Source organism: Canis lupus, chromosome 19 (genome assembly GCF_003254725.2).
Source record: "Canis lupus dingo isolate Sandy chromosome 19, ASM325472v2, whole genome shotgun sequence".
NCBI lineage: Eukaryota > Metazoa > Chordata > Mammalia > Carnivora > Canidae > Canis > Canis lupus.
Window position 1 is genome coordinate 51,268,591 of NC_064261.1, and position 27,147 is coordinate 51,295,737.

The following is a 27,147-nucleotide window of genomic DNA, read 5'->3' on the forward strand; positions in this document are numbered from 1 at the left end:
TTTTTGAACCTGAGAAATGCTGGGCACCCGGAAAAAAGCTCTGGATGACTCATTTCTTCAACTGTGGCTCCCTCTGCCCCCTTGCAGGCTTGAATCCAGTGTTGACCCCCTACCAACGAGATCTTATTCTTTGCAGAGAACTAGAACTGCTCCAGAGGAGAGTATTCGGAGCAGGACATGCTCCTAAGCCCGAGGAAGGTACTGCTCACATGCAGTGAGTCCCCGCACCTCCACTGTTTCCAACAACAAAGTGGATGGAGAACACTTCAGCCTTGCTAAACAATGCCGGAAGTCTGGCTGGGCCAAATGCATTAGGCTATTAGGTGCCATGAAGTCCATGTCCATCATTTTGCCTTCAAAGTGGGAGGTGGGGAGAAAAGGGTGGAGGAAGAAGAGGAAAAAGGGAAAGGGGAATAAGTGGGGAGGGGGAGATAATGGAGGAAAAGAGAGTTTTGATGTCACAGAGAAATGACTGTAGATGTATTTTTTTTTCACTCTGGACTTCAGCCAACTACCTACTTTTCTCTGAGCTTGACAGGATATTGATCAATTATTAGAAAATTGTAAAATGCGTTATAATTTTCCCAGGGATTTTGTACAAAAGCTGTAATGCTTAAAGACCAACTGAGAAACTCTCAGCTAACCAGAGCTGATGTCAACAAGTCTTGATACTTTTTTTGAGTCTGCCCCATTTCTCCTCTTCTTTAGAACTTTCTCTAACCAGTTCAGGCTAAAGTAATGTCTCTTTTCTCTGATCTCTTATGGCAAGCGTTGCCTGGACGACTCATTCGGTAACTAATCATGTTCTACTGCCCTTGTCATCTCCTGTGTAAAGTATTTACACTTTTTTTTTTTTTTTTTTAAGAGACAGGTTGTGTGCCTGAGCAGGATGGGGGAGCAGGGAGAGAGAATTGCAAGCAGGCTCCAGCCTGGGGGAGCCCAGAATGGAACTGAATCTGACCACCCTGAGACCATGACCCCAGCAGAAGAGCCACCCAGGCGCCCTGAGTATTTACACTTTTTAATTTTCCCCTCCATCATTTATCTTTGCTGTTGCCCAGTTCTTCACTATTCCCGTCTCTAATCGTTACTCCTCTTTCCAACCATCCAGTCATCTTACTAATGGGAAAGCTCCATGAGGGCAGGGACTTTATTTCAAACTGCTTCTCCCACCATGACCACTATTTCACACCCTCATCTGCTGCTTTGGAAACATGCGCTGTCTTGGTTGACTTTTAGAACTAAGTTGAATTCTTGAGAAGCCTGTTTTTGAAGTCAGAGAAATATATCTACCATCCACTAAATAACTCTAAGGAGTTTGGGTGGCAGGTTCAAGGGCACTTGTTGCATCTGCAGCCTCAAATGCTAGGCCCCGCTGCTGTCAGCAGCATCTTCCCGGTGGAGGCGAGGCGGGTCATCAGGTTAGGCTCCCTGGGGCAGGACAGGGCGCAGGCTGCAGGGCCAGGGTGCAGGCTCAGGGCGCAGGCTGTAGGGCCAGGGTGCAGGCTGCAGGGCGCAAAGTGCAGGGTGCAGGCTGCAGGGTGCAAGGTGCAGGGCCAGGGCGCAGGCTGCAGGGTGCAAATGCAGGGTGCAGGCTGCAGGGCGCAAGGTGCAGGGCGCAAAGTGCAGGGTGCAAGGTGCAGGGCCAGGGCGCAGGCTGCAGGGTGCAAATGCAGGGTGCAGGCTGCAGGGCACAGGCTGCAAGGTGCAGGGCGCAGGGCCCAGGTTGCAGGCTGCAGGGCTCAAGGTGCGGGGTGCAGGGCACAGGCTGCAGGACACAGGCGACAGGGCGCAGGCTGCAAGGTGCAGGCTGCAGGCTGCAGGGCGCAGGGCTGCTCGGCCGTCTGCTGGGCGGGCACACGGGGAGGCCCTCCGCGGCCCGGGGATGCGCGGTCCGAGGCCGCCAGGTGTCCGGCGTCCGGCGTCCGGCGCCCGGTCGGCGCGGGCTCGGGCTCGGGGTGGCCGCGGCGCTCGCGGGCCGGGGCATCCACGCGCCGTCCTCGGGCCCGGGCGAGCGGGGCGGCGCGGCGCGGCGGCGCGGCGGCGGGGGCAGAGGCCGCGGGCCGGGGCGCACCTGGCACCTGCGGCCCGGCGGGGCCCCGAGCGGCCCGAGGCGGCGCACGCTCCCGGCCGGCCGCGGCGCGGAGGAGCGGGTGGGCCGGCGGGGGGGGGGGGGGGGGGGGGGGCGGGGGCGCGCGTGCCCGCGGCGGGGGCGCGCTCTCGCGCGGGCTGCCGGGATCGCTCGCCGCCGCTGTGGTAATGTCCGCCATGTTGGCCATGGCGCAGGGAGCGGATCGGGCGGGCGAGCGGCGGATCTAGCGCGCGGAGGCGGCCGCGGGCGGCGGGGGGCTGTTTTCGGGCGGGGTGGGCGCCCATGCGGGGGCCGGGGGCAGCGAGGAGGAGGAGGCGGAGCGGGCCGGCCGCGCTGCACTGAGGAAGGAGGCGGAGGAGGCGGCGGGAGTCCTGCCCCCCCTCCGCGCCCGCCCCGCCGCCGCCGCCGCCGCCGCCCGGGCCGCTCCTGCGAGGCGGGGAGACAATGAGTAAACTCTCCTTCCGCGCGCGGGCGCTGGACGCCGCCAAGCCGCTGCCCATCTACCGCGGCAAGGACATGCCTGACCTCAACGACTGCGTCTCCATCAACCGGGCCGTGCCCCAGATGCCCACCGGGATGGAGAAGGAGGAGGAATCGGTAGGGACGCGAGTGTTTACCCCCCCCGCCTCCCCCCTCCCCTTTGTCAGTCGGGCCGCGCCATTCACAGCGCGCTCTGCGCTCGCTGGAGGGCGCCGCCGCCGCCGCCGCCGCCGCCGCCGCGCCCGGGACCCTACGCCGGCGGAGTAGCGTAGCCCCCGCCGGCCGGCGCAGCGCCCGCGCGCCCGCGGCCGCCATGTTGCTGCGTCCCCGCGCCGCCGGCAGCTCGGCGCGCCGCCACCGCCGTGAGGGGGCCCCGCCGCCGCCGCCGCCGCCGCCGCCGCCGCCGCCCGGCGCGCGCCCGCCCCTCCCCCCCCCCCCGCCGCGGGGTTACCTCAGCGGCTCACGCGGCAGCCCCGCGCTAGGACACAGTCCCTCTCCTTTTTTTTTTTTTGTTTTCTTTTCTCTCTCTCTCTCTCTTTTTTTTTTTTTTCTTGTTTTGTTTTGTTTTTGGTTGTTTTTCGTTCTCCCTCCCCTCCCCCCCTCCCGCCTCCCCGCTTTCAAAGTCAGTCGTGCCCTCGGGCCCCTTTGAAATGACTTATGGACCGTAAAGCGCGTCGCCAACGAACGTCCGCGTCGTGTGGCCAGGTAACCCGCGCGCGGGGGGCGGGCCAGGGGGGAGGGGGCCGCGCGGCGACCCGCCCCCGCTCCCGTCCCCGTCCCCGTCCGCGCCCCCCCCGGCCCCGGCCCCCCCCCCCCCGCCCCGAGCACGGTCCCCGGCCGGGACCGGCCGCTTCTGCAAGTTGCGGCTGTGGGTGCCTCGCGGTGGGGCGCCCGCGGTTCCGCCCGTCGCCCTCCACGGGACTCGTGTCGCCTCCGCACGGACCTCCCCTGTGTCCACAGGGTGGAAGGAGCCGCGGCAAAGTTTGCGTGCGAAGTTCCTAGTAACGGCGGCCTCACCAATTTCTTCAATGAACCTGCGGTCCCGCCTCGCCGTCGGCCCCGGGCGCGCGTGGATTGGCTGCCCGGCGCCCGTGCCTGTCAGAGGGACGGCTCGGGGGTGTCCCGGATTGGTGTTCCTCCTCTGGCTATTAATATTGCAGGAAACGCTGTCGCGCCTCTGATTGGCTGCTCGGGGGCTGACCTCATTTCCATGGCCCGGTTATCACGACCTTCTTGCTGGGGTTTGCTCTCGTGTCGTCCGCCTCGGTCTCTGGTTCCTTGAAAGTCGTGAACTTTCAGCCCAAAAAAAAAAAAAAAAGAATATGGGCAACATAGTGGGACGTGAACATTCAGTGCTCGGCTTTTCGGGTGGCGAGGTGGAAAGCCCAGTATTTGCTGTAGATGGAGGTCCAAGTCACGTGAGAGCGTTCTGCGCGTAAAACAAAGTTTGTGTCTGACTTAGGTCGATTTTCCATGGGAAGGTTGGTTAAAATAAGGTCATAGTGTGCACGGGAATTAATTGAACTTTATTATTTTTTTTTTTAGGATTTTATTTTTATTTATTCATAACAGAGAGAGAGAGAGAGGCAGAGACAACAGGCAGAGGGAGAAACAGGCTCCATGCGGGGAGCCCGATGTGAGGCTCGATCCCGGGGCTCCAGGATCACGCCCTGGGCCGGAGGCAGGTGCTAAACCGCCAAGCCACCCAGGGATCCCTAATTGAACTTTAAAAGACACAAGTGTGCATGACACAAAGTTAAATTTTTGTGAGCATTTTATGTATGGGTTTTGACAAAAGGGGAGAGAGGTAACTTAGGAGGCTTAGAGTACCGATAATGTACGTAGTTACTTGGATCCAGTTAGTTTGGTTCGGGAAGAACTAAAGTCAGGAAACTTGTTGTAGAATGAACAGTTAGCCCCTGGAATATAAATCGCTCTCTGTGAACAGTGATCAGCAATATAGTTATTGCTTTAGTTCCTTAGTTTGCCACGTGTATCTTGGTGTTTATCTGAGTTTAGGAAGAAAACTTGCAGTTCAGTTATTTTTTTTTTTTTTTGGTGATATATTAAAAATAAATGTTAACCCTTTCACTATTGACTTTTTCAGTAAAAGTTGTGGTTTCCCATCTAGAGATTGGAAGTTACATTACGTTGGGTTATTTTCAAGAGCCTGCTTCAGCTGCCCAATTTTAGGGAAGAAGAAAAAAGAAATCACCTTCTGACGGAGTTAGAGTTGACACCCAGGATTTCTCTTGGTCCTGGCCTTCCTGCCTCTTTGATGTTACAAATCCGATTTTACTTAAAATCAAAACAAAACTGAACAAACGCTGATTTGTAGCCAAGTCTTTTGCTTCCCAGGATGTCCAGGTGGGGTGTTCGTTTTCTCTTTTCCTCTTTTAAGTTAACATGTGAGTCAGAAGACTTAGGCTTTCAGGAGTGAAAGCCAATTCAGTTCTTTTGGTCTTATTTACAGGATTTCCGTTATTCAGCAGAATTATTCTTTAAGTAAATGTTCTTCCTTGATCGACAGTTCTAAGCAGCAGTAAAGTATAAATCTCCCACATGGTTTGTGTTTCACTTGAGTTCTATTTCAATTCAACTTCCATTTTCAACATGTTCTAATTACATTTGTAAGCATTTCTTTTAATTGTAGACTTGTAAAAAGGCAAAAACCAAAAACCTGTGGGTTTGTAATTGTTTCTTTGCATTTCTAAACTGTCCACAGTGTGACTCCCTCCCTGCGTGGTTGGCGGAGTCCCTTGACTTCACTTGAATCACCTTCGTGGATCTTACGCTCCTTCCTGCTCCCCAGTAAAATCAAGGACTGTATCTGTTGGATTATTATTAGACTTTGTTTATGGAGTCACTGACTCAATTTTGAGTTACATTTTGGTGATACTTAGATCATTTAGGTGTTCTTTGGCATTGATAGCACTCTCTCTTTCTCTTAGCTCTTTTGGACATGCAGCCATCTTCTCTTTTCTTCCCTTTCCTTATTTTCTTTGTCTTTTGCCTAAGTCTGCCAGTTGGCATCCTCCTAAACTTGATCTCTGTAGAGCTCTTCATGGCACATGATTTAGGTCAAATACTGTAAACATATGTTTGTTTACGATTCAAGCAACGAGAAAGATGAGGTGGTCGGTGGTGCTGCCATGGCCCCCTTAGTGTTTCATAGTGGTAGTTGATGTTCTTGATGTTCCTTACCATTTCTCGAATACTTCTTGTGTCTCAGTTACTGCGTTAAGAACTTCACATACTATTCAATTCTTTTTAAAGTTCACTTTTTTTGAGGTTATGATTTACATACAATAAAATGTGTTCATTTAAAGTATAGGGTTTGATGAGTTTTGGCAAACGTGTACACCCGAGGAGATGCCACCACAGTCAAGATGAAGCAACATTTCAAACAAACATTTAAGTTCCCTTGTGCTCCTTTGCAAGTCAGTCCCTCTCCCTCAGTAGTTCTCAGCAATTACAGATGCGCTTTCTCTCCCTGTAGATCAGTATTGTCTTTTCTAGAATTTCATTTAAATGGGTTTCACATACTTTAGTGTTAGGCTTCTTTTGCTCAGCATGATGCATTAAAGATTCATCCTTGTTACATGTATCAGTCCGTTCCTTATTACTGAATAGTATTCTAGTGAGTTGATATATAATATATTCATACACTTGGATATTTGAATTGCTTCCTGTTCCTGGCTTTCGTTTAATCCTTGTAACAGAAATTATTATTTCTGGCTTATGGATGAAGAAACTGAGGGTCTCGCTGTTAGTAACTGGTAGGGCTAGCATTCATGCCCTTGCCTTTAATATCACAGAAACCATTCTTGTAACCACTAGGCTTCATACTGACTTCTTTTTTTTTTTAATATTTTTTTAAAATTTTTTTTATTTATTTATGATAGTCACACAGAGAGAGAGAGAGGCAGAGACATAGGCAGAGGGAGAAGCAGGCTCCATGCACCAGGAGCCGGACATGGGATTCGATCCCGGGTCTCCAGGATTGCGCCCTGGGCCAAAGGCAGGCGCCAAACCGCTGCGCCACCCAGGGATCCCCATACTGACTTCTTACAGAACCACAGATTATCTTCTGAACTGTTGTCAAGTTCATTATAGTTTTGTAAATAATGTTTTACTTTTTATAATTTTCGGAACTTTGAAAGATGACATTGATTTGATTGGAATATTAAATTACTAAGTATAGTTTTTTTGGTCACTTAACTGTGTGTGACTTTTGCCTTTGGCAAAAGGTTTTTCTTTTTTTTTTCCTTAGAAGTTTGTTAGCTTTGCTTCCCTATACTGGCACCATTGTGTTTATCTAAATGTTTTTGTTGTCTGAAGGATATAAGAAATTTGTGGGAAACTATTCTATTATCTAGATTTTATCCTAATAGAACGTAATCTTTATAAGGGCAAAGATCTTTGCATATTTTGTTCATTAATATACTCTTGAGTATCCGGAACTGTGCCTGGCACATAATATACATGCTTGCTAAATAAATGATGGTTCAGTGTTGAATGAACCTCTAATTTTTTTTTTTCCTATATCAAAGTCTATATTTTTGTGAAACTGTGTGTGTGTGTGTGTGTGTGTGTGTATAAAATACCAGAATTTGGTAAATCAGTCTTCTGGAAATTCTTTTTGGTTTCTTAGTTTGGTACAACATATACCTAAATACTAAGCCTTTTTTTTTCTTTTTTCCTCTTGAATGAGAGGCTCCTTTAAACATAGAACTTTTTTATGCATAGGTATGGGTGCAATACTAGTTTTTATGTTGTATTATTGTCATGGATGTGTGTAAATTTATGTAAATATATCTTCATAGTAACATGTAAAATGAACCAAAATCCGTATGAAGCATATAAATCTGCTTATTTTTAAAGAAAAAGACCATGACTGATTTGAATTGCCATTTCTCCTTTTATGTTTTAGTTGCCTAATTTTGGTGTTATTTTAATATTTGAAGTGACATTTCCAGGGATAGAGTAGGAATATATTCAGTCTTTCTCACATTTCTCAGTTATTTTTGGCACTAATACATTTCATGTTTCAAAATAGGGTTCTAGAGAGGATATAAAATAAAATTTTGTAAGCTGACGTTGTAAGAACATTTAGCATTTATTCTTTCAACAAAAGCAAATAGTGGCCAGGTATCAAGAGTGTCAGGTGTTAATTTAAGTATGACCTTAGGAAACTATTTTAAAGGGGTAACTATGTCTAAAAGTATATGTAAGGCTATCTACTGGAGTGTTGTTAGGATGAAAATTAAAAGAATATGATACAGATCTTGACTTTGGGGAACTTAAAGGAGTCATTGAGGTCAAAAATATATTTGGAAAGTTAGCAAAAGCTACCAAGTTAAGTCGACCTGACAAAAAGAGCATTAGAAAAAGCTAAATGTCAGTATGGTTGAGAGAGAGAACTTACTGGAACGTCTAGAGGGGTTGGAGGGAGATTTAGCAATTTGGGCTTTTGGGTTTGGTTGTACAGTGTTGAAGCAAATACTTTTGTGCAGGAATGTTTAAAGCAATTTCTATGGATGTTGGGGTGCCTGGGTGGCACAGTGGGTTAAGCGTCCTTCTCTTGGTTTAGGCTTAGATGGTGAAATCAGGGTCTTGACATCAAGCCCCACATGGGGCTCTGCACTCCATGCAGGGTTGGCTTAAGATTCTCTTTCTCCCTCTCCCTCTGCCCCTCCCACTTCACAATTACTCACATCCTCTCTTTCTCGCAGATAAATAAATACATCTCTTAAAAAAAAAAACAATTTCTATGGATATTAAGTAGACTGAAGGTTCTTCCAATGTACATGTATTTTATCTGTCCTTTTCAATCCATCATCCTGAAACTTCAGGAAGGTAGCTCTATGTCATTTCTGAGCATGTTATTCTCTTAGCTCTTTCTCCCTTTTTTGGAAACACAGATGACTTTTATCTCTTTTCTCCCCCCTTCCTTTGTTCTGTGCTGCTGTATGTTCAACACCAGAAATTATTTATTTATTTTTTGCTTTTATTATTTTTTGAAGATTTTATTTATTCAAGAGAGACACAGAGAGAGAGAGACAGAGACAGAGACACAGGCAGAGGGAGAAGCAGGCTCCACGCAGGAAGTCGGATGTGGGACTCGATCCTGGGACTCCATGGAGGATCCCGGCGGTGGGCTGAAGGCAGGCGCTAAACCGCTGAGCCACCCAGATACCTCTAGAAATTGTTTACAACAAAGTTGGCGCTCAGCAGATATTTGGTGAATAAAAGTTAAGGTGGAGGTAAGGTTGAGAAAAGGGTAGAATTATACCAGATTGTAGATAGTTTAGAACGTTAGGCCCAGGGATTTGTAGGATGGTGTAGAAAAAAAGAGCACGGACTTGCAAGTGTGAAGTCTGTTTCTAGTTTTGTTTCTTTTCTTAGTGGCCAAAAGATCTGGGAGAGTTGGCTACCTTCTCCAAGCCTCAGGTCATTTCATCCCTACCATCACAGCTGCCATTTATTGAATGTGTGTTAGTGAGTGTGCTGTATGTGCCAGGCACTCAGTTAAACTCACTAGATGGTTTAGAACTCATTAAAATGGCAGGATGTGTAGTAGGTGCTATTGTCTCTTTTCTAGAATAAGAAACTGATCCTTTTTACTTAGAAAAGGTGACCATGGCATCTCTTAACTGGACTGGAACATAGTAAGGCCAGTATTTGAACTCAGACCCTATGAGTGATTGACTCTAGGGCTCTGATCTTTTACCATTGTATTGCTTCATCTATACGGTGAGTGGCTTGAGAACTAGGTGATACCTAAAGTTTATTACATTTCCACTGTTCTGTCATTTATTATTCTGTAACAAGGAAGAGTCATTAAAAGTTTTTGCCTCAGGGAATGATACGAAAGAGGCTTTGAGGTGAATACTTCTTGTAAACACATTTTTTAAAAAAGATTTTATTTAATTAAGTTATTTATTTTTTAAGATTCTGTTTATTTATTCATGAAAGAGAGAGAGAGAGAGAGGCAGAGACATAGGCAGAGACATGGGCAGAAGGAGAGAAGCAGGCTGCATACAGGGAGCCTGACGTGGACTTCATCCCGGGACTCCATCCTGGGACTCCAGGATCACACCCTGAGCCCAAGGCAGGCAATTAACCACTTAGCCACCCAGGCGTCCCAACACATTTAATCTATGGTTTAAGTTTAGATTTCAGCAGTATCAGTTCTCTAAAAATGAGGCCTAAAAATATTTAACAGGTAGGATCATTAGATTGGTTTTAAGTAACAGAAACCAAATCTAGTTTCATTAAAGATTCCTGGGTGTGGTCTCAAAGATCCTAAAGAATGCTTCAACAGTCAAGGCTTAGGAAAGTGAGGAACCAGGGCAGCTATGGGCCCTTTAGCAGCAAGTAACATTAACATCACTAAATTAACAATTCCTAATCTTTTTTTTTTTTTTTAAATAATTCCTAACCTTTTGAGAGGTAGTATGCATATGGTAGTGATTAAGTGCAAATGTTCTGGAGCCAGACTGAATGGTTTTGAGTCCTCCAGCAGGTTAAATTGATCTATAAGATTTCATAAGGTTTTAGAGAGGATGAATTGTGGTGTGCTTGAGACAATTTGTGGCATTCAGTAAGCAGTCAATAAATATTAGCTATTATTCTCATCATTGTTACATTTTTTTCATTTCAAAAATCCCAGATCCTGGTGTTAGAGGGCATATTGGTTTGGCTTGCATCAGGTATCTGTGCACCTGTAATTCTTAACGTGTGTGGAGGTAGAGGTGGGGGTTGGGGCTTGTTAGTACACATGTGCCGTTAAGGGCTACCCTTGAGAATGAGACTTTAGTCAGGTAGTGGCCCTTTAGAGATTTACTCCTGGCATGTATGTAACATAATGACCAAAGGTTTTGAAGTTAAATTATTTTATTTTTTATTTATTTTTTAACGTTTCACCTAACAGTGTTTTTTTAATAATAAATAAATTTAATTTTTATTGGTGTTCAATTTGCCAACATACAGAATTACACCCAGTGCTCATCCTGTCAAGTGCCCTCCTCAGTGCCCGTCACCCATTCACCCCCACCCCAACCCTCCTCCGAAGTTAAATTATTTTAATTCATGGTTTGACCCAAGGTGAGTTTACGAACTTAGGGTGTTTTTACAAACCTTAAATTTGGAAAGTATTGTAATTAGATAACAATGTTTTACATATTTTACAATAAAATGGTAGAATGTGTATTGCCTTTTTAAAATGAAATTAAAGGAGTATAGAAGAAGTCTCCAAAATCTTTTTAAAGAAAACATAACAACCCTTTATACTAATTTTCAGAGTAGTAAGGGATGTGTTTTGTGTGACCTCAAAGATACCACTTAACCTTCCTGGCCCTTAGTTTCCTCATTTGTGAAATCGAATTGGATTGAGTGACCTTTACAGTACTTTGGATCTAAAAATTAGTAGCATCTGTGAATCCACATTTCTACCTACTAGGCATATTGTCCAGAATATTAATTAGATGGAAAGAACTAATAAGTGAGAGACTAAATATTAGGAAGCTCCTAGTAGGTGAGCTTTAACTCTTTAAAGAGTTATTTATTGGGGCGCTCGGGTGGCTCAGTGGTTGAGCATCTCTGTCTTTGGCTCAGTGCATGATCCTGGACTCCCGGGATCGAGTTCTACGTCGGGTCCCTGCATGGAGCCTGCTTCTCCCTCAGCCTGTGTCTCTGCCCCCCTGCCCCCCGTCTCTCTCATAAATAAATGAGATCTTAAAATAAAATTTTAAAAAGTTATTTATTGAGATGCTGCTAATTTGGTTGAGAGTCCTTTTTTTTTTGTGAGGTTCAGTTACATTTATCTATTATTTGATACTCATTTTTCCTAGAGATCAATAGAGAAGTCCACTCTGTATGTTTTGGAGATGATCAGTTCCCTTGCTTTCGTGAGGTTTTCTTTCACTGTTTTTACTACTCTTACTGCTGCTGTGTCCTGAATTTTGGTATGCTTTTAGCCCATACCATTTAAGTTGAATTTTCTAGTACCTCATGTTTCTCACTTGAGAGGAGGAGAGTGTGTGTGTGTGTGTGTGTGTGTGTGGTGTGTGTAGATAGGTACGGATATATGCATGAGACAGTGAAAGAATAGACACCTATTTTCCCAATTAGACCAGATGCCTTAAGGAAGGTATGCTGTCTTCATTTTACTCGGTACAGGCTGGATACCTACCCAGGCACTTAAGTGATAGAAAGTTTAGAACACAGGCAGTGACCAATATACTGGACACTGGGATTGAATTTGGTTGTATTCTTAAACGTACAGCTCTGCAGCTTCATTTTATTACAAGTAGAATTGAAGTAGAAAAACAGTAATGGAAAAAAACAAAACAAACCAGTAATGGATGTGTAGGGGATAGATGGAGGAGGAAGGGGTAATAGGAATAAGCCAGGAAGAGACCAATGTAGATAATAGTAGGTCCATCGTGATTATTTGATCTTATCTTAAAATTGATCTTTGTTTATATTTCACCTTGTCTACACTTGAATGAAACAGAACTTTGGGTTTGTGTAGTCACCTTGCAGCATCGTTCTTTACGGATTTAACAGTGGAGGAGGACACGTCGACGTCACTTCTACATTCTCCACAGCACCATTCTCTTATATATGCTTTTCGGTTCTTTTTTCTTGCCAGCTGATACCACTGTGCAGTCAGAAGAATGCAGAGTGAAAGGCTCTCTGCTAGCTCTCTAACTCATATCTTTACTTCCGGCTTTCTCACTTCCCTTTTTTCGGAGGAGTCTGGACAAAGGATATGAGGTTGTTGATTGGGGAGTGGACAAGCAGCCCTTATTTGTAGTACTGTTTTGATGAAGTTGGTACTTCAGAATTGTGTTCACAAATAGGTCCATAGGGGCAGCCCTGGTGGCACAGCGGTTTGGCGCTGCCTGCAGCCTGGGGTGTGATCCTGGAGACCTGGGATAGAGTTCCACGTCCGGCTTCCTGCATGGAGCCTGCTTCTCCCTCTCCCTGTGTCTCTGCCTCTCTTCTGTGTGTCTATGAATGAATAAATAAAATCTTTAAAAAAAAAAAAACAAAACCACAAATAGGGTCCATAGTCGTGGCCTCTGTCACTTTCCCTCTGGGCAAGATAAATTACTTCATCTCATTAAGCCACTTTGCTTCATCTGTTTAATGAGGAGTATTTCAAAAAGTAATCTTAGGTTAATGTTTTTGGTAGACGTAAGTCAGTGCCTTATACAGGCGATTGCAATTTTTTATTAATAACAATTTTCAGTTATTCAGGATAATAAATGTGAAGGAATATAGAAAAGAAAATACAGAGTATCTCCATACATTATTTTGTGGTATAGTTTCATATTTTTTCTTCAGTCAATTAAGTATATTTGTAGGGTTGTCAAACATTAGCAGATACTGTATTTTCCTCTTTCCATCTCTGTTCTTGGTAGAACATTTAACAATCAAAATGATTTAAGAAATTAAAGACTTTGAAAATTAGCAGCAAACTAAATCTTTAGCTAATCCTCAGAGTAATACTTGACTCCTGAATAATTGATAGTTAAATATTGTATTTGATTTTAGAAGTGATTTTTTTCCTTGGATTATTTAGTTGGTCATGGGGGAAAATCAGTTTTAGTGATAATTTTTTTTTTTTAAAGATTCCATTTATTTATTCATAAGAGACACAGAGGCACAGACATAGGCAGGGGGAGAAGCAGGCTGCTTGTGAACCTCCTCACAAGAAGCCCGATATGACACTGGATCCCTGAACTGGGATCACGCCCTGAGCCAAAGGCAGATGCTCCACAGCTGAGCCACCCAGGTGTCCAAGTGATGAAAATCTGTTTAGTGGGTGTGTATACTAGAGACTTAAATGAAGAGAGAAGTTCTAATATACCAGTGCACTCTGGGATGAACGTTTAAGTTTGGAAACTTTGGAAAACATGGTACTGAAGAGGGTATCTTGCCATTTGATCCTTGAGATGTTTCTTGACTGGCACATTTTTGGTATTACAATTTGTTGGATTATGGGACTGTCACAGGCATAGTAGTAAGTTTATTAATACCCTGCCTGCTTATTCTGATAGCATTCCAATTGGGATAACCTCTAAAGGTTTCTCCTTCAATTTCCAAATGGGGGCTGTTGCATCTGATTTAAGAACCATTTCCAAGGCTTCTTAACTTTTTGTGACTTGGACTTCCTTGCAGTTTGATAAAACTTCTCAAAATGATTTTTTTTTCCTGAAGTATAATTAACATACTTTGTTAGCTTCAGGTGTATAATATAGCAGTTTAGCAATTGTATATATTCCTCTGTGCTTTTCAAGATAAGTATACTCTTACTCTCCTTTATTAACTTTTCTACTTTCCCCTCTGCAACTACCAGTTTGTTTTCTGTATTTTTTTTTTTGTTGCAACTCTTTTTTTTTTTTTTTTTTAATGATAGTCACACAGAGAGAGAGAGAGGCAGAGACACAGGCAGAGGGAGAAGCAGGCTCCATGCACCGGGAGCCCGACGTGGGATTCGATCCCGGGTCTCCAGGATCGCGCCCTGGGCCAAAGGCAGGCGCTAAACCGCTGCGCCACCCAGGGATCCCTGTTTTCTGTATTTTAAGAGTCTGTTTTTTTTGGTTTGTCTCTCTTTTTATTTTGTTCATTTGTTTCTGAAATTCCACATATGAGTGAAATCATAGTATTTGTCTTTGATTTATTTCACTTAGCATTATACTCTCTAAGTCTTTCCATAATGCTGCAAAAATGGCAAGTTCTTATTCTCCTTTATGGCTGAGTAATATTCCTGTGTGTGTGTGTACATACCACATTTTCCTTATTCATTCATCTATTTATGGATACTTGCATTGCTTCTATAGCTTGGCTGTTGGCTTGTAAATAAAGCTGTGGTAAACATAAGAGGTGCATGTATCTTTTTAAATTAATAGATTTGTTTCCTGTACCCAGTGGGGAAATTACTGAATCATACGGTAATTGTACTTTTAATTTTTTGAGGAATCTTCATACTGTTTTCCACAGTGACTGCCCCAATTTACATTCCCACTAATAGTGCACAAGGGTTCCTTTTTTCTCCATATTGTCACCAACACTTGTTATTTTTTATATTTTTGATTTTAGCCATTCTGACGGGTGTTGAGGTAATACCTCATTTTGGTTTTGACTGGCATTTCCCTGATGAATAACGATGTTGAACATCTTTTCACGTGTCTTTTGGCCATTTGTAGGTCGTCTTTGGAAAGATGTCTGTTGCACCAAAAAGAATAAAATACCTAGGAATAGACTTAACCAAGGAAGTGAAAGATCTGTACTCTGAAAACTATAAAACATTGGTGAAGGAAATTGAAGACGACACAAACAAATGGAAAGATATTTCCTGCTCATGGGTTGGAAGAACCAATATTGTTAAAATGTTCATATTCCTGGAATGTCTGAGTGGCTCAGTTGGTTAAGCATCTGACTCTTGATCTCAGCTCAGGTCCAGATCTCAGGGTCATGAGTTCAAGCCCTGTATTGGGCTCCACGTTGGGTGTGGAGCCTACTTAAAAAAAAGTTCACACTACCCAAAGCCATGTACAGATTTAATGCAGTTCCTATCAGAATACCAATAGTATTTTTCACAGAACTAGAGCAAATAATACATTGTATGGAGCCCCAAAAACCTTGAAATAGCTAAAGCAGTTTTGAGAAAGAACAACAAAGGTGGAGGCATCACAATCCCAGGCTTCAAGATATGCTACAGAGCTGTAGTAATCGAAACAATATGGTACTGGTACAAGAATAGACACGTAGGTTATTAATGGAGTAGAATAGAGACCCTAAAAATAAACCTGTACTTGTAAGGTCAGCTAATCTGTGACAAAGGAGGCGAGAATATAGTGGGAAAACTGGACCACTTCTTTACACCAAACAAGAATAAGCTCAGAGTGGATTAAAGGCCTGAATGTGAGACTTAAAAACCATGAAACTCCCAGAAGAAAATACAAGCAGTAATTTCTCTGACAGGGACGATGGAAACATTTTTCTAGATACGTCTCCTGAGGCAAGAGAAAGAAAAGCAAAAATAAACTATTGAGGGCAGCCCCGCTGGCACAGCGGTTTAGGGCCGCCTGCAGCCCAGGGCGTGATCCTGGAGACCCTGGATCGAGTCCCACGTCAGGCTCTCTGCATGGAGCCTGCTTCTCTCTCTGCCTGTGTCTCTGCCTCTCTCTCTCTCTGCATCTCTATGAATAAATACATAAAATCTTAAAAAAAAAAAAAAAAACTATCGAGACTACACCAAAATAAGTTTTGGTACAGCTCAGGATACTATTAACAAAATGACAAGACAACCTACTGAGTGGGAGAAGATATTTGCAAGTGATGTATCTCATAAGGGGTTAGAATCCAAAATATGTAAAGAACTTTTACAACTCAGTACTGAAAAGAATCAATAAAAAAAAAATGGGCAGAGGGCCTGAATCAGAATGATGTTTTAAATGCATACAATGAAATCACATAAGCCAGTTATACTGAAAGTTACCAAAATAGTAAAACAATTTGTAATTTACATGCTTAACTAACGCATTATGACAAGATCTGGAGTTGAGTCTAATTATCTTAATTTTGAAGTAGTGACTGATACAAATAAAATTTTGACAAATGCAGCTACTGTAATATGACATTGAAATGACCTGTGATTTCTGTTGCTAGTCTTGTGTATTACTACTGTTTTGCCTTTTGTCGACATTAGTAATTGAAGGAAAATGTCAAATTTGGTAGAAGTTAGTGGATTTAGAGAAATGATTATTTCTCATCCAGATTTATGGACTCCTCAATTCTTTCTTTGGATATGTTGAGAGTCTGTGAGTTGAGGTTCAGAATGCCTCAAGAATTTCTTTGGCCCAAATGGCAATCCTATACCTGTGTTCTCTTTGTCCCAAATATATAGTCAGGCTAGAGATTTTATTTCCATTACTATAAAGGAGATAAACAATATGTTATCTTCATGTTTAAGGTATTTTCTAGGTTTTTAAGTTGAAAAATAGTAGGCCTATGTGATTTAAAGATAACTTCTTAGAACAAAGTGATATGTGAAAAGTGTCTTGTCTTCCCCACATCCCCAGACACTCTAGAGGCAGCTATTGTTGGCATCGTGTATGTGTGTCCTAGAAAACTTCTAAACAAATGCTTTTTACTTCATAAAGTAGGCAGATATTTTTTGTATTCATTTTATAAGTAATATGTGATCTTAAAATCTCTGAGGAATTGAGAATTGGCAAATTGTAGCTTTCTAATGGAATTGTTTAGAGTTTAGATATTCCTATATGGCATTTTGGCTGTCTGTAAGCCTTGCATTGTGGGTAGGACTTTTGTTTATTATATGTAGGATAAATATTTTAAAGTCAGATTAGCTGTTGATTAAGTGACTTAGTGTATTTTCTCTACCAGTTATTTATGGCCTTACATAGCAGTTTGTGTCAGAAGAGCAACAGTAGGCTATCCTTTTGAAGAAGATGGTCTTATTTTGGGTGATCATGTTGGTGGATCTTTCATTCAGATTGCACTCTAACTTTCACTGAGGTTTGTGTTTATTCATTGAGTAAATATCTCCATGACCATTTTTGTATTCATCATCTGGTACGGTGAATGACATATGGTAGTTGCTCACTAAATATTGCTGATGGAATGAGCAACACCTGCTATGTACAGAAAGGGATAAGATATGGTACTGTCTTCAAGCAGTTTATAGTCCCAAAGAAAAGAGTTGTACATCGATGACTCTGTATAAGGTTTAATGTGTTATGTTGAAGATAAAAATGATATTGTGGAAAGGGACATGATTTGGACAAGAGTATATTTGAGTTCATGTAATAACTAAATCAGTAATAAGATACTACTGAGTTATTTTTTACAAATTAGTTTTGAAGTTATTTAATAAGTCAGGAAGCTAGGAGTTTTTTTTGGGGGGGGTGGTGGTGGTGGTGGTGGTGGTGCATGTCATTGCTTTTCAACATGTTGGAAAGTTTGGGCAGCCTGGGTGGCTGAGCGGTTTAGCGCTGTCTTCCGCCCAGGGCTTGATCCTGGGGACCTGGGATCAAGTCCCACGTCGGGCTCCCTGCATGGAGCCTGCTTCTCCCTCTGCCTGTGTCTCTGCCTCTCTCTCTCTCTCTCTCTCTCTGTGTGTGTGTGTCTCATGAATAAATAAATCTTAAAAAAAAATGTTGGAAAGTTTGTGATGCCCTGGAGAGTTGTTAGGGGGTTGAAAGAATTGTGGTCTAGTTTAGAGTTATCATTTAGAATAGGCAAGCTTGAGTTAAGAGCAGTTCTTGGGGTTACCTGGGTGGCTCAGGTAATTAAGATTTTGACTCTTGGTTTCAGCTCAGGTCATGGTCTCAGGGTTGTAGGTGGAGCGCCCTCACAAGCTCCACACTGGGCTTGGAGCCTGCTTAAGATTCCGTCTCCCTACCCTCTTCCCCCTTCTCTTAAAAGCAAAACAAAACAGTTCATATTTAATGAGCTCTGGGGAAAGAAACGTTGCGATAAGGAGGATGACCTAAAGAAATTGTGCTGCTTTATTATTATACAAGTAATGTGCAGGTTTTACTTATTTTGCTTTAAAGCACAGATGACATTTTCCATGAAGTACTTTTCTATACGTTAGAGGTGTTTTAATCATTACTATCTGAAATATCAGCTCAGCCATCTTAGAGCAGGGCTTTTAGAATACCTCCAAAAGAAATAAAAAAGATTTAGGTGATTCTCCAACTTTGTCATCCATCAGAATCACCTGGAGGGCTTGTTAAAATGCTGGTCAGTGGGCTCCATTCTGATATGGTGGTTTTTAGTGGGTCTGGAAAGAGGCCTGAGAATTTATATTTTTAACATGGTTCTCATGCTGCCTGTCCAGTGACCAGACCACCCTTTGAAAACTACTAATTTTACAAGGGAGAATAGCAGTTCTCATTTTGACCACATAGAATAATCTGGGATGCTTTTATAAAGTATGTGTGTAGCCTTTACCCTAGATTTACTAACAGAATCACAATTTATGGGAGGTGATTCTGATTGTGATTGGAAAAAAGGGTTAGTATGTGTGTCAGTGTCCCTTGCCTGTCTGCCTTGCTATTTTACCTCTCCTGTCCGAGGTATTTCTGCTGCAATTAATATATTGGCTTTTGAACTTTTTCGATTGTGTGTATGTATAACCAAAATAAAGTGCGCCTTGACATACACACACACAAATGTTCTCTGTAGTTATGTTTTGTCACGTTGCCGTGACAATGATTTAATGAGTACTGAACCATCGCTCCTAAAGAAGATATAAGGCTGGATTCCTGTGAAGCTCTGGTCACAGCATTTTCATCGACCAAATCGATGTAAAATCTTGTTTTATGGATGTTTGTTTTAAAGATACTTTATTTAACATATACTGCTGTTTCTTGGCATTGAACTCACAACCAGTGGCACTCAAACTTGTGCCTGAATGAAGTTTGTCATACATATTTTCTCTGTAAAGGCGCATCACAGCCTCTTGTGCTTAGGAACACTACACAGCACTTCACTACAATGACATCAACAAAAAAAACCGCAAAAATGCAAAAAAGTGGCACTAAATAGAGCATTAGAAGCACACTTGTTTACAGTGTGAGAGCTGAAACAAGAAGCGTCACCTTATTTGACCTCAACTGGGAACAGATGATTGGGACGGCTCAAATGCAGCTCTGTACATTCTTTGAATGACTGAGAGTACTGCATATAGTGATTTTGGGGGGGGGGGGGGTCACAAATTTTTGTGAGTACGTGAATTTGCAAATACAGAATTTGTAATGAGGATTGGCTATACATACATGTTTTTCCCCTTTTCATTTCTATTTTGTTAAATGAGCTACTTAGTGATTTTATGGTAAACTAGATTCAACCCTCAGCTTGAAAAATACTGTTATAATTCAGCAACATGTTATATATTATTTATTAGTTATGCAATGATAAGTAGTAAGTGATATTAAACTATATGTATATGATTTCCTTCATTTAGAGAATTATAGGATTTAGTCTTGATAATAGGGAGCTGCGGTTTTGGAGGGTACATTGTTGGGTTTGTATTTGTGAAAGATTGTTGATGGATAGATTGTGGGGGGCAGTTCATGGGTGACAATGGTTGGTGGTGGTGATGGCAGACTGCAGAGACTAGGCTAGCTATAAGGCCAATGCACTAGAAATGTGATTTCTAGTTATGTATTTTCAGCAGATTTGTGACAGAGTAATGACAATTCGGATGCCTTGTGGATTAAGGGATTTCAATTGAGTCTTAATTTTATATCAGAGATTTCATAATTGAAGTCTCTGGTACCTAGATAGACCTAATGGGGTTTGTGAATTACTGATTTTTTTAACCAGTTTTATATGTATGTGTCTTGATTACTCCATCATCAGATTATTAATGAAGTAAAAGACCTAGAGGAGGTTAAGAATTACATTTTAGTAGATAATACAGATTACTTTTTTCCATTGTTAATCCTAATTGCATATGAATCATAACATTCTAAGTTTTTGAGAATTCTAAGACATTGAAAAAGCTTTAGACTGTTCATGTTATGAAATGCAGAATTTTTACATAGCATGTCGCTGAGGAATATAAATGTACTGAGTATAGGGAAAATTCTTTGTTTTAAGCACTAAAGTAACATTTAGATATTGAGTGCCTGTATTGCAGTGGATTTGTGTTTAGAAACAGTGGCATAATTCAGATTTGCCTGACTTGTTTTTTGCTCTTAGGACATTAATACAGCATAGGAAGGTACTCATTGTGTAGACTAGTAAAGCAGTACAGAATGATCACTGGAAATGTGCTCAGCCGTTTGAGCGTATCTTGAGCGTAGCTAATGTCTCTGTGAATTGGAAAACAAAACCCCAAAAACATCCACTTTATTTTATGTTTTTGAAAATACCTCTTCAGAAAATGAGTGGGAAATATCAGAGAGGCTGACGGAACATGAGAGACTCATAACTCTGGCAAATGAACGAGGGGTAGTGGAAGGGGGGGTTGGGGTGACTGGGTGACAGACACTGAGGGGGACACTAGACGGGATGAGCACTGGGTGTTATACTATATGTTGGCAAATCGTACTCCAATTAAAAAATATACAAAAAAATGAAAATACCTCTTCATTATGACAGTTTTATATATATGCTTATTTGTAAAAAATTCAGAATATACCAAAAAAGCATAAAGAAGAAAATACAGATCCCTTGCCATCCTAGCATTGAGATATCCATGGTTGACCTTTTGGTGGATGTAACTTCCTTCCACTGCTTTTGCCCCTCTGTACTTGTATATTTATAGGTACATATACACGTGTAGGGGTATGTGTGTGTTAGAAAGAGACAGACATTTGCTTTTTAACTGGTTCCTTTCAGAATGAAAAACCTGTAGAAAGACTGGCCAGTCTGAGTCATCTTGGCAATTATTAAATTAGCTGTAGTCACTGTAGCCTGAGAAGTGGATGGTATAAGAGAATAGCAGTTTGCATTTTAATCATTGATGTAAAGAGAGTTTGGAAGGGAGGAATAGTGATCCTCCAAAACAAGGGAATTTAAAGCATAAATACAGTTGTTTAAAAAATGCCTATGGGTTCGGCATTGATTTTAATTTGTTGATACTATAGATTTTGTTTTTTTTTTTTTTTTTTTTTTTTTTTTTTTTTTTTTTTTTTTTTAAGATTTTATTTATTTATTCATGAGAGAGAGAGAGAGGCAGAGACACAGGCAGAGGGAGAAGCAGGCTCCATGCAGGGAGCCCGATGTGGGACTCGATCCCGGGACTCCAGGATTATGCCCTCGGCCAAAGGCAGGCACTAAACCACTGAGCCACCCAGGGATCCCCTAGATTTTGTTTCATTGTATATATTTATGGTAATTTAATCAGTTCCTTCCTGCTGGATATTGGTTTTTATGGGGGGGTGGGGCACCTGGGTGGTTCAGTGGTTGATTCGCTCAGGTGGTGATCCTGGGGTCCGGGATCGAGTCCCGCATCAGGCTCCCTCCTCACAGACAGCCTGCTTCTCCCTCTGCCTATGTCTCTTCCTCTCTCTGTGTCTCACATGAATAAATAATACCTTTAAAATAAAATAAAATTTCTTAGCATTTGGATTTATTTTTTGATTTCCTATTTTGTTTCATTGTGTAAAAGATTGACTTATTTTTAACTTTTTTTTGAAGATTTACTGTTTTAATCATTTCATTGTTTTATCTTTATATTCTTACTATTTTAAAAACTAGGGGATCCCTGGGTGGCTCAGCGGTTTGGCGCCTGCCTTTGGCCCAGGGCACAATCCTGGAGTCCCGGGATCGAGTCCCGCATCGGGCTCCCGGCATGGAGCCTGCTTCTCCCTCCTCCTGTGTCTCTGCCTCTCTCTTTCTCTCTCTCTCTATGTCTATCATAAATAAATAAATAAATGTTTAAAAAAAAAAAAAACTATATGGTGAGGCTAGTTACATCTCCCATTCTTATTGCTCTCCTTTTTCAGTTTTCCTTACATATTTTTCCACATGAACTTTAGATTTTTGTCTAACTCCAGGGAGAAGATGTTGGTGTTTTTATTGACATTTATCATACACTTATAATTAGCTTATAGAGAATTGACATCTTTCTGATGTTGACTTCTTGTCCAAGAACATGGTTTGTCTCTTGAACATGGTTTGTCTCTTCGCTCGTTGAAGTCTACTTATGTTTATTTTTCAGGAGCATTTTTTTTTCCATTTGCTTTTTATTTTTGGTTCAGCTTATTTCTAGAAATCTTACATACTTTGTTACTATTGTGTCACTTTTTTCCATTATACCTTATAACTTGTTATTGTTTGTATTTAAACTATTTTTATATTTTAATTTTATATCTTGTGACTTTAAGTTACCTGATTATACTTGTTTCTGCATTGATTCTCTTGGGTTATTGAGATAAAGGTAACATATCACTTGCTCACAGAGGTAGTTTACTTCTCCCGTTTCCAAATAGTATCCTTCTAATTGCCTTCCCTTATTTAAAATTTTTGTTGGAAATTACTTTCATTCCATGTTTAATAGTAGTGAAGATACTGGGCATCTTTGTTTTGTTTCTTACTTCATAGTGACTGCCTCTAATGTTTCTCCAGTAAATAAGATGTAAATTTCCCTGGATTGATTTATAGATGTTAGAAAATAAAATAGGGAGGGCATGTTAGAAAATAAAATAGGGAGGGCACCTGGGTGGCTCATTTGGTTGTGCATCTGACTTTTGATTTCAGCTCACATCATGATTTCAGGGTCATGAGATCGAGCTGGCTCTGCCCTGTGTGTGGAGCCTTGTTCAGATTCTCTCTCCCTTAGCCCCCCGCTGTGCTCACACACAGCTTTCTCTTTCTCAAAAAAACAAAAATTAAAGAAAACTGAAGTAGATCTAATAGGTATTATGAACATATATATATAATTCACAAAAGTGTATGTCAAATCTCCAGTGTTTCTATCACAAATGAATCTCTAATATTTTCAAATGCCTTTTTGGATTTTTTTTTAATTTTTATTTTTTAAAAGATTTTATTTATTTATTCATGTAAAAGAGAGAGAGAGAGAAAGAGGCAGAGACACAGGCAGAGGGAGAAGCAGGCTCCATGCAGGGAGCCCAACATGGGACTCGCTCCTGGGACTCCAGGATCATGCCCTGGGCTGAAGGCAGGCGCTAAACTGCTGAGCCACCCAGGGATCTGCCTTTTTGGAATTTATGGAAATTTCTCCTTCAGATCTGTTTATTATCAATGAATTATAATACTGAAACATCCCAGCATTTGTGGAATAAACTCCATTTAGTAATGAAGTATTACTCTTTTAAAAAATGTTTTTAGTCTTACTGCGTTCTTCTCTGTAAAAGGAATTACATACAGGTTTTGGCCTCTCATTGACCCAAGGTGGCCACTCTGTAACTTCTAACTAAATTTATATCTATTTAAGCAACCAACTCTGGCTGAGAATAGTGATTCACTCTCATTTCTAACTTTCCAGGAGATGGAATATGATTGGCCTAATTCAGATAAGGTATCTAGACTGATTTAGTTGATGATCTTTGGTTTGGTGTAAGGTTGAGATGATTTAACAATTTGAGGATGGTAACTCACTTCTGGGGAGAGAGTGAACATCGGTGGGAGTGAGTCTGGCCCCTCAAAGGGTGTCTAATTGTAGTTTTGTATTTTACAAATACCGTGTTTTTAGCAAAATTTCAGGTTTTATTGAACAGACTAAGATTTCTTAAATTGTATTCTATTACTGGATTACCACTGGCTTTCTTACCTATAGTACATGTTTCCAGTGGTTACTTGGAGTTAAGAAAGATCCTACAGGGCCCTCTGAGTCATTTTCCACTGCCCACCCCATCCCAAGAGGGAGGCTCTTATTTTTGGTAATATGCATACAGTTGCATATATCTAATTCTGACCTTCATTCCAGCGTTTGGGTTTTTCCCCTATACCAAGCAATTCTCTGACACCAGGGAATACCCTACAATTTAGCTCAATTCTGACACTGGAGATAACGTCTGATCCCCATAGGTTAGGGGCTCAATTCTATAAGACTGCTCCCCTCCCCCACCTTCAGAAGCCAGTTACAAGTCCAGGTTGTCACCTGTGCATCTGACCAATTGATTATAGATTGGAGTATCCAATTACCCCCTCCTTGGGCTCAATTAATTTGCTAAACTGGCTCACAGAACACAGACACATTTTACTTGGTGGATTACTGATTTATTATAAAACAATAAAACTCAGGAAGAGTCCAGCAGAAGGACATGCATAGGGCAGTATATGGGGAAATGGGCATGGAGTGTCCATACCCTCTTGAAGCATGCCACTCTCCTGGCAGCTCTGTGTATACATCGGCTTGTAACCTGTCTAAACCTATTCCTTTCAGGGCTTTTTAAGGGGGCTTCGTTATATAGGTGTGATTGATTAGATCATTAGCCACTGGTGATTGATCTGCAATCTGTAGCCCTTCTCCTCTTCCCAGAGATTAGGCGGTAGGACTGAAAGTTCCAACCCTCTAAGTCACATGATTGATTCTCCTGGCAAAGCCCCCATCTGTAGGTGCTTTCCGAAAGTGACCTCATAACATAAACTCAGATGTGTTTGAAAGGGATTTGTTTAGGAATATCAAGACACACTTACCACTTAGGAAATTCCAAGAGTTTTAGGAGCTCTGTGTCAGGAATGGGGACAAAGACTGAATCAATCTCTTTTCTTTCTTTCTTTCTTTTTCTTTTTCTTTTTCTTTTCCTTTCTTCTTTTTTTTTTAAAGATTTTATTTATTTGGGGGGGGGGGGGCCGAGACACAGGCAGAGGGAGAAGCAGGCTCCATGCAGAGAGCCTGATGTGGGACTCGATACCCGGTCTCCAGGATCACGCCCTGGGCTGAAGGTGGTGCTAAACCGCTGAGCCACCCGGGCTGCCCTGAATATATATTTCTTGTTACTGTAGTATTATATGAAGTTTCAAAAATTAGAAGTTATATATATTTATAGTGACATTATTTTGTTTAGCTGGAAGTTTGGATTTGGAAGATCTCTTTCTAAAATGGATTTATTGGGGATCCCTGGGTGGCTCAGCGGTTTGGCGCCTGCCTTTGGCCCAGGGTGCGATCCCAGAGTCCCGGGATCGAGTCCCACGTTGGGCTCCTGGCATGGAGCCCGCTTCTCCCTCTGCCTGTGTCTCTGCCTCTCTCTCCTCTCTCTATGACTATCATGAATAAGTAATAAAAAAATTTTTTTAAAAAGAAAATAAAAATAAAATGGACTTATTGAGGTTTATTGATGAATAAACTGAATATACTTAACGTGTACAATTTGTTGACCTTTATATACACCTGTAAGAACATTGTTACTACAGTCAAGATTAATGAACATTTCCATCACCTCTAAAAGTTATTTCCTCATGCTCCTTTATAAGCTTCCTGTCCTTCTGCAAACACTTGATATGCTGTCACTGTAGATTAGTGATTTGCATTTTCTAGACTTTTTATATAAATGGAGCCATAAAGCATATACTCCTTTTGGTCTGGTTTCTTTCACTCAGTGTAATTATTTGAGATTCATACTTACTATACCATGTATCAATAATTCATGCTGAGAATTTTTATCACAGTAAATTTTACGGGTATACCAAATAATCCACTCACTTGTTGATTGGTCTTTGGCTATGAACATTTGTGTACATCTGCTTTCATTTGTTTTGAGTAAATACCTGGGGATAAAATGGCTTGGTTGTATGGTGAGTATATTAAAACCCTCTAACTTTTCTAAAGAGCTGTTAAACTGTTTTCCAGAGTGGTTATACCATAAAGATACCTTTTCTGAGTTGCATAGTTGAGAACCTTGCTATTCAGAGTTTGGTCTGTGGATATGGCATTACCTAGGAGTTCGTTAAAACTGCTTAATTTTAAGTCCCACCTGTTGAATCAAAAACATGCATTTTAAAAAGATCGCTAGGTGGTTCAAATGCACATTAAAATTTCAGAAGCTCTGGTTTGAAGCAGTAGTTCTCAATCTTTTTTTTTTTTTTTTCTGTAACATCTGAGGGTTTTGATATGCTTATATAAAATTCTCAAATGGGTCTGGGAGATGCTGGATGTTTTTAAGTCTGATAGGTGATATTGATAAGTGTATTCTGTGCCCCCACCACAATGATTACTTCTTTCATAGTGATTTTTACTTATGGCAGTAAAGTGTTTTTGTCTGTTGCCTATTTCAAATTTTGTAGTTTCTGGAGGAATTGCTTCCCAAGCATTTTTTCAAGTATGGAATTCTGTTGCCTGGCACAGTTTTTTTGTGGGTGAGATTAATTTTCATTTTGTGTCATTTCTTGGGTGAATGAATCCATTTGCTACCTTTTTTTTTTTTTAATGTTCTTATTTTTACTTTGCATAACAAGTGATCTAATTCTTGGTGGTTTTCACATACAGCCATCTTGACATTTTTTGTAAGAGTGCTCTCTCTCTCCTGTTACTATTTAAGAAATGCAAAATAATATCAGAAATGACTTTGTTAATCACTAGACAAATTAGCCGGATATCAAATAATGCTTTTTAAAGCTTTGTGTTAATGATTTATTTTGCTTACTGTTCTGAATTTTCTCTACTATTGCTTATTTCTGTTGTTGCTTGGATACTTAAGAGCAGGCCAGCCATTGATGTTACTGTCACCTTCCTCAATTATGTTGAAGGTCATGGTTTTAATCAGCATTGGGCTATTCTCAATTTAAAACAAGTTTTCAGAAAAGCAACAATTAGATAACGAAAGAGTAAACATTTGCTAACTTTATGAAGTGGAAGTCATTAGTGTTATGTAACTTCTAATTGAATTGTTTTCCAAAAGTTGATTTGTAAGTCAGGTATTTTAGAATTAAAATGAGTATGAAAAGATATTTGTATACAATAAGATTGCTCTCACTTTTACATTTCTGTTTTAAGATAGCAGTTATCTGGCCATTAAAGTCTCCTCACCCCCTTTCTTCTTCATATCCCCACAGGCAGTTAAGATAGAGAAGCTATGGGTGATTCAGTTCTTATTCATTGAAAATTTAACACA

At 41.4% G+C, this 27,147-nt stretch overlaps 1 protein-coding gene across 1 annotated transcript in view; it reads left to right on the plus strand.

The window, feature by feature from the left end:
• The first annotated feature begins 2,455 nt into the window (after window positions 1–2,455).
• The window catches only part of EPC2 (enhancer of polycomb homolog 2), a 117,562-nt gene continuing 92,870 nt past the window's right edge, over window positions 2,456–27,147 (plus strand). The window contains 1 exon segment of the mRNA XM_025431786.3: window positions 2,456–2,689. Within this exon segment, the coding sequence (XP_025287571.2) occupies window positions 2,537–2,689 (153 nt within the window). The 5' untranslated portion in view covers window positions 2,456–2,536.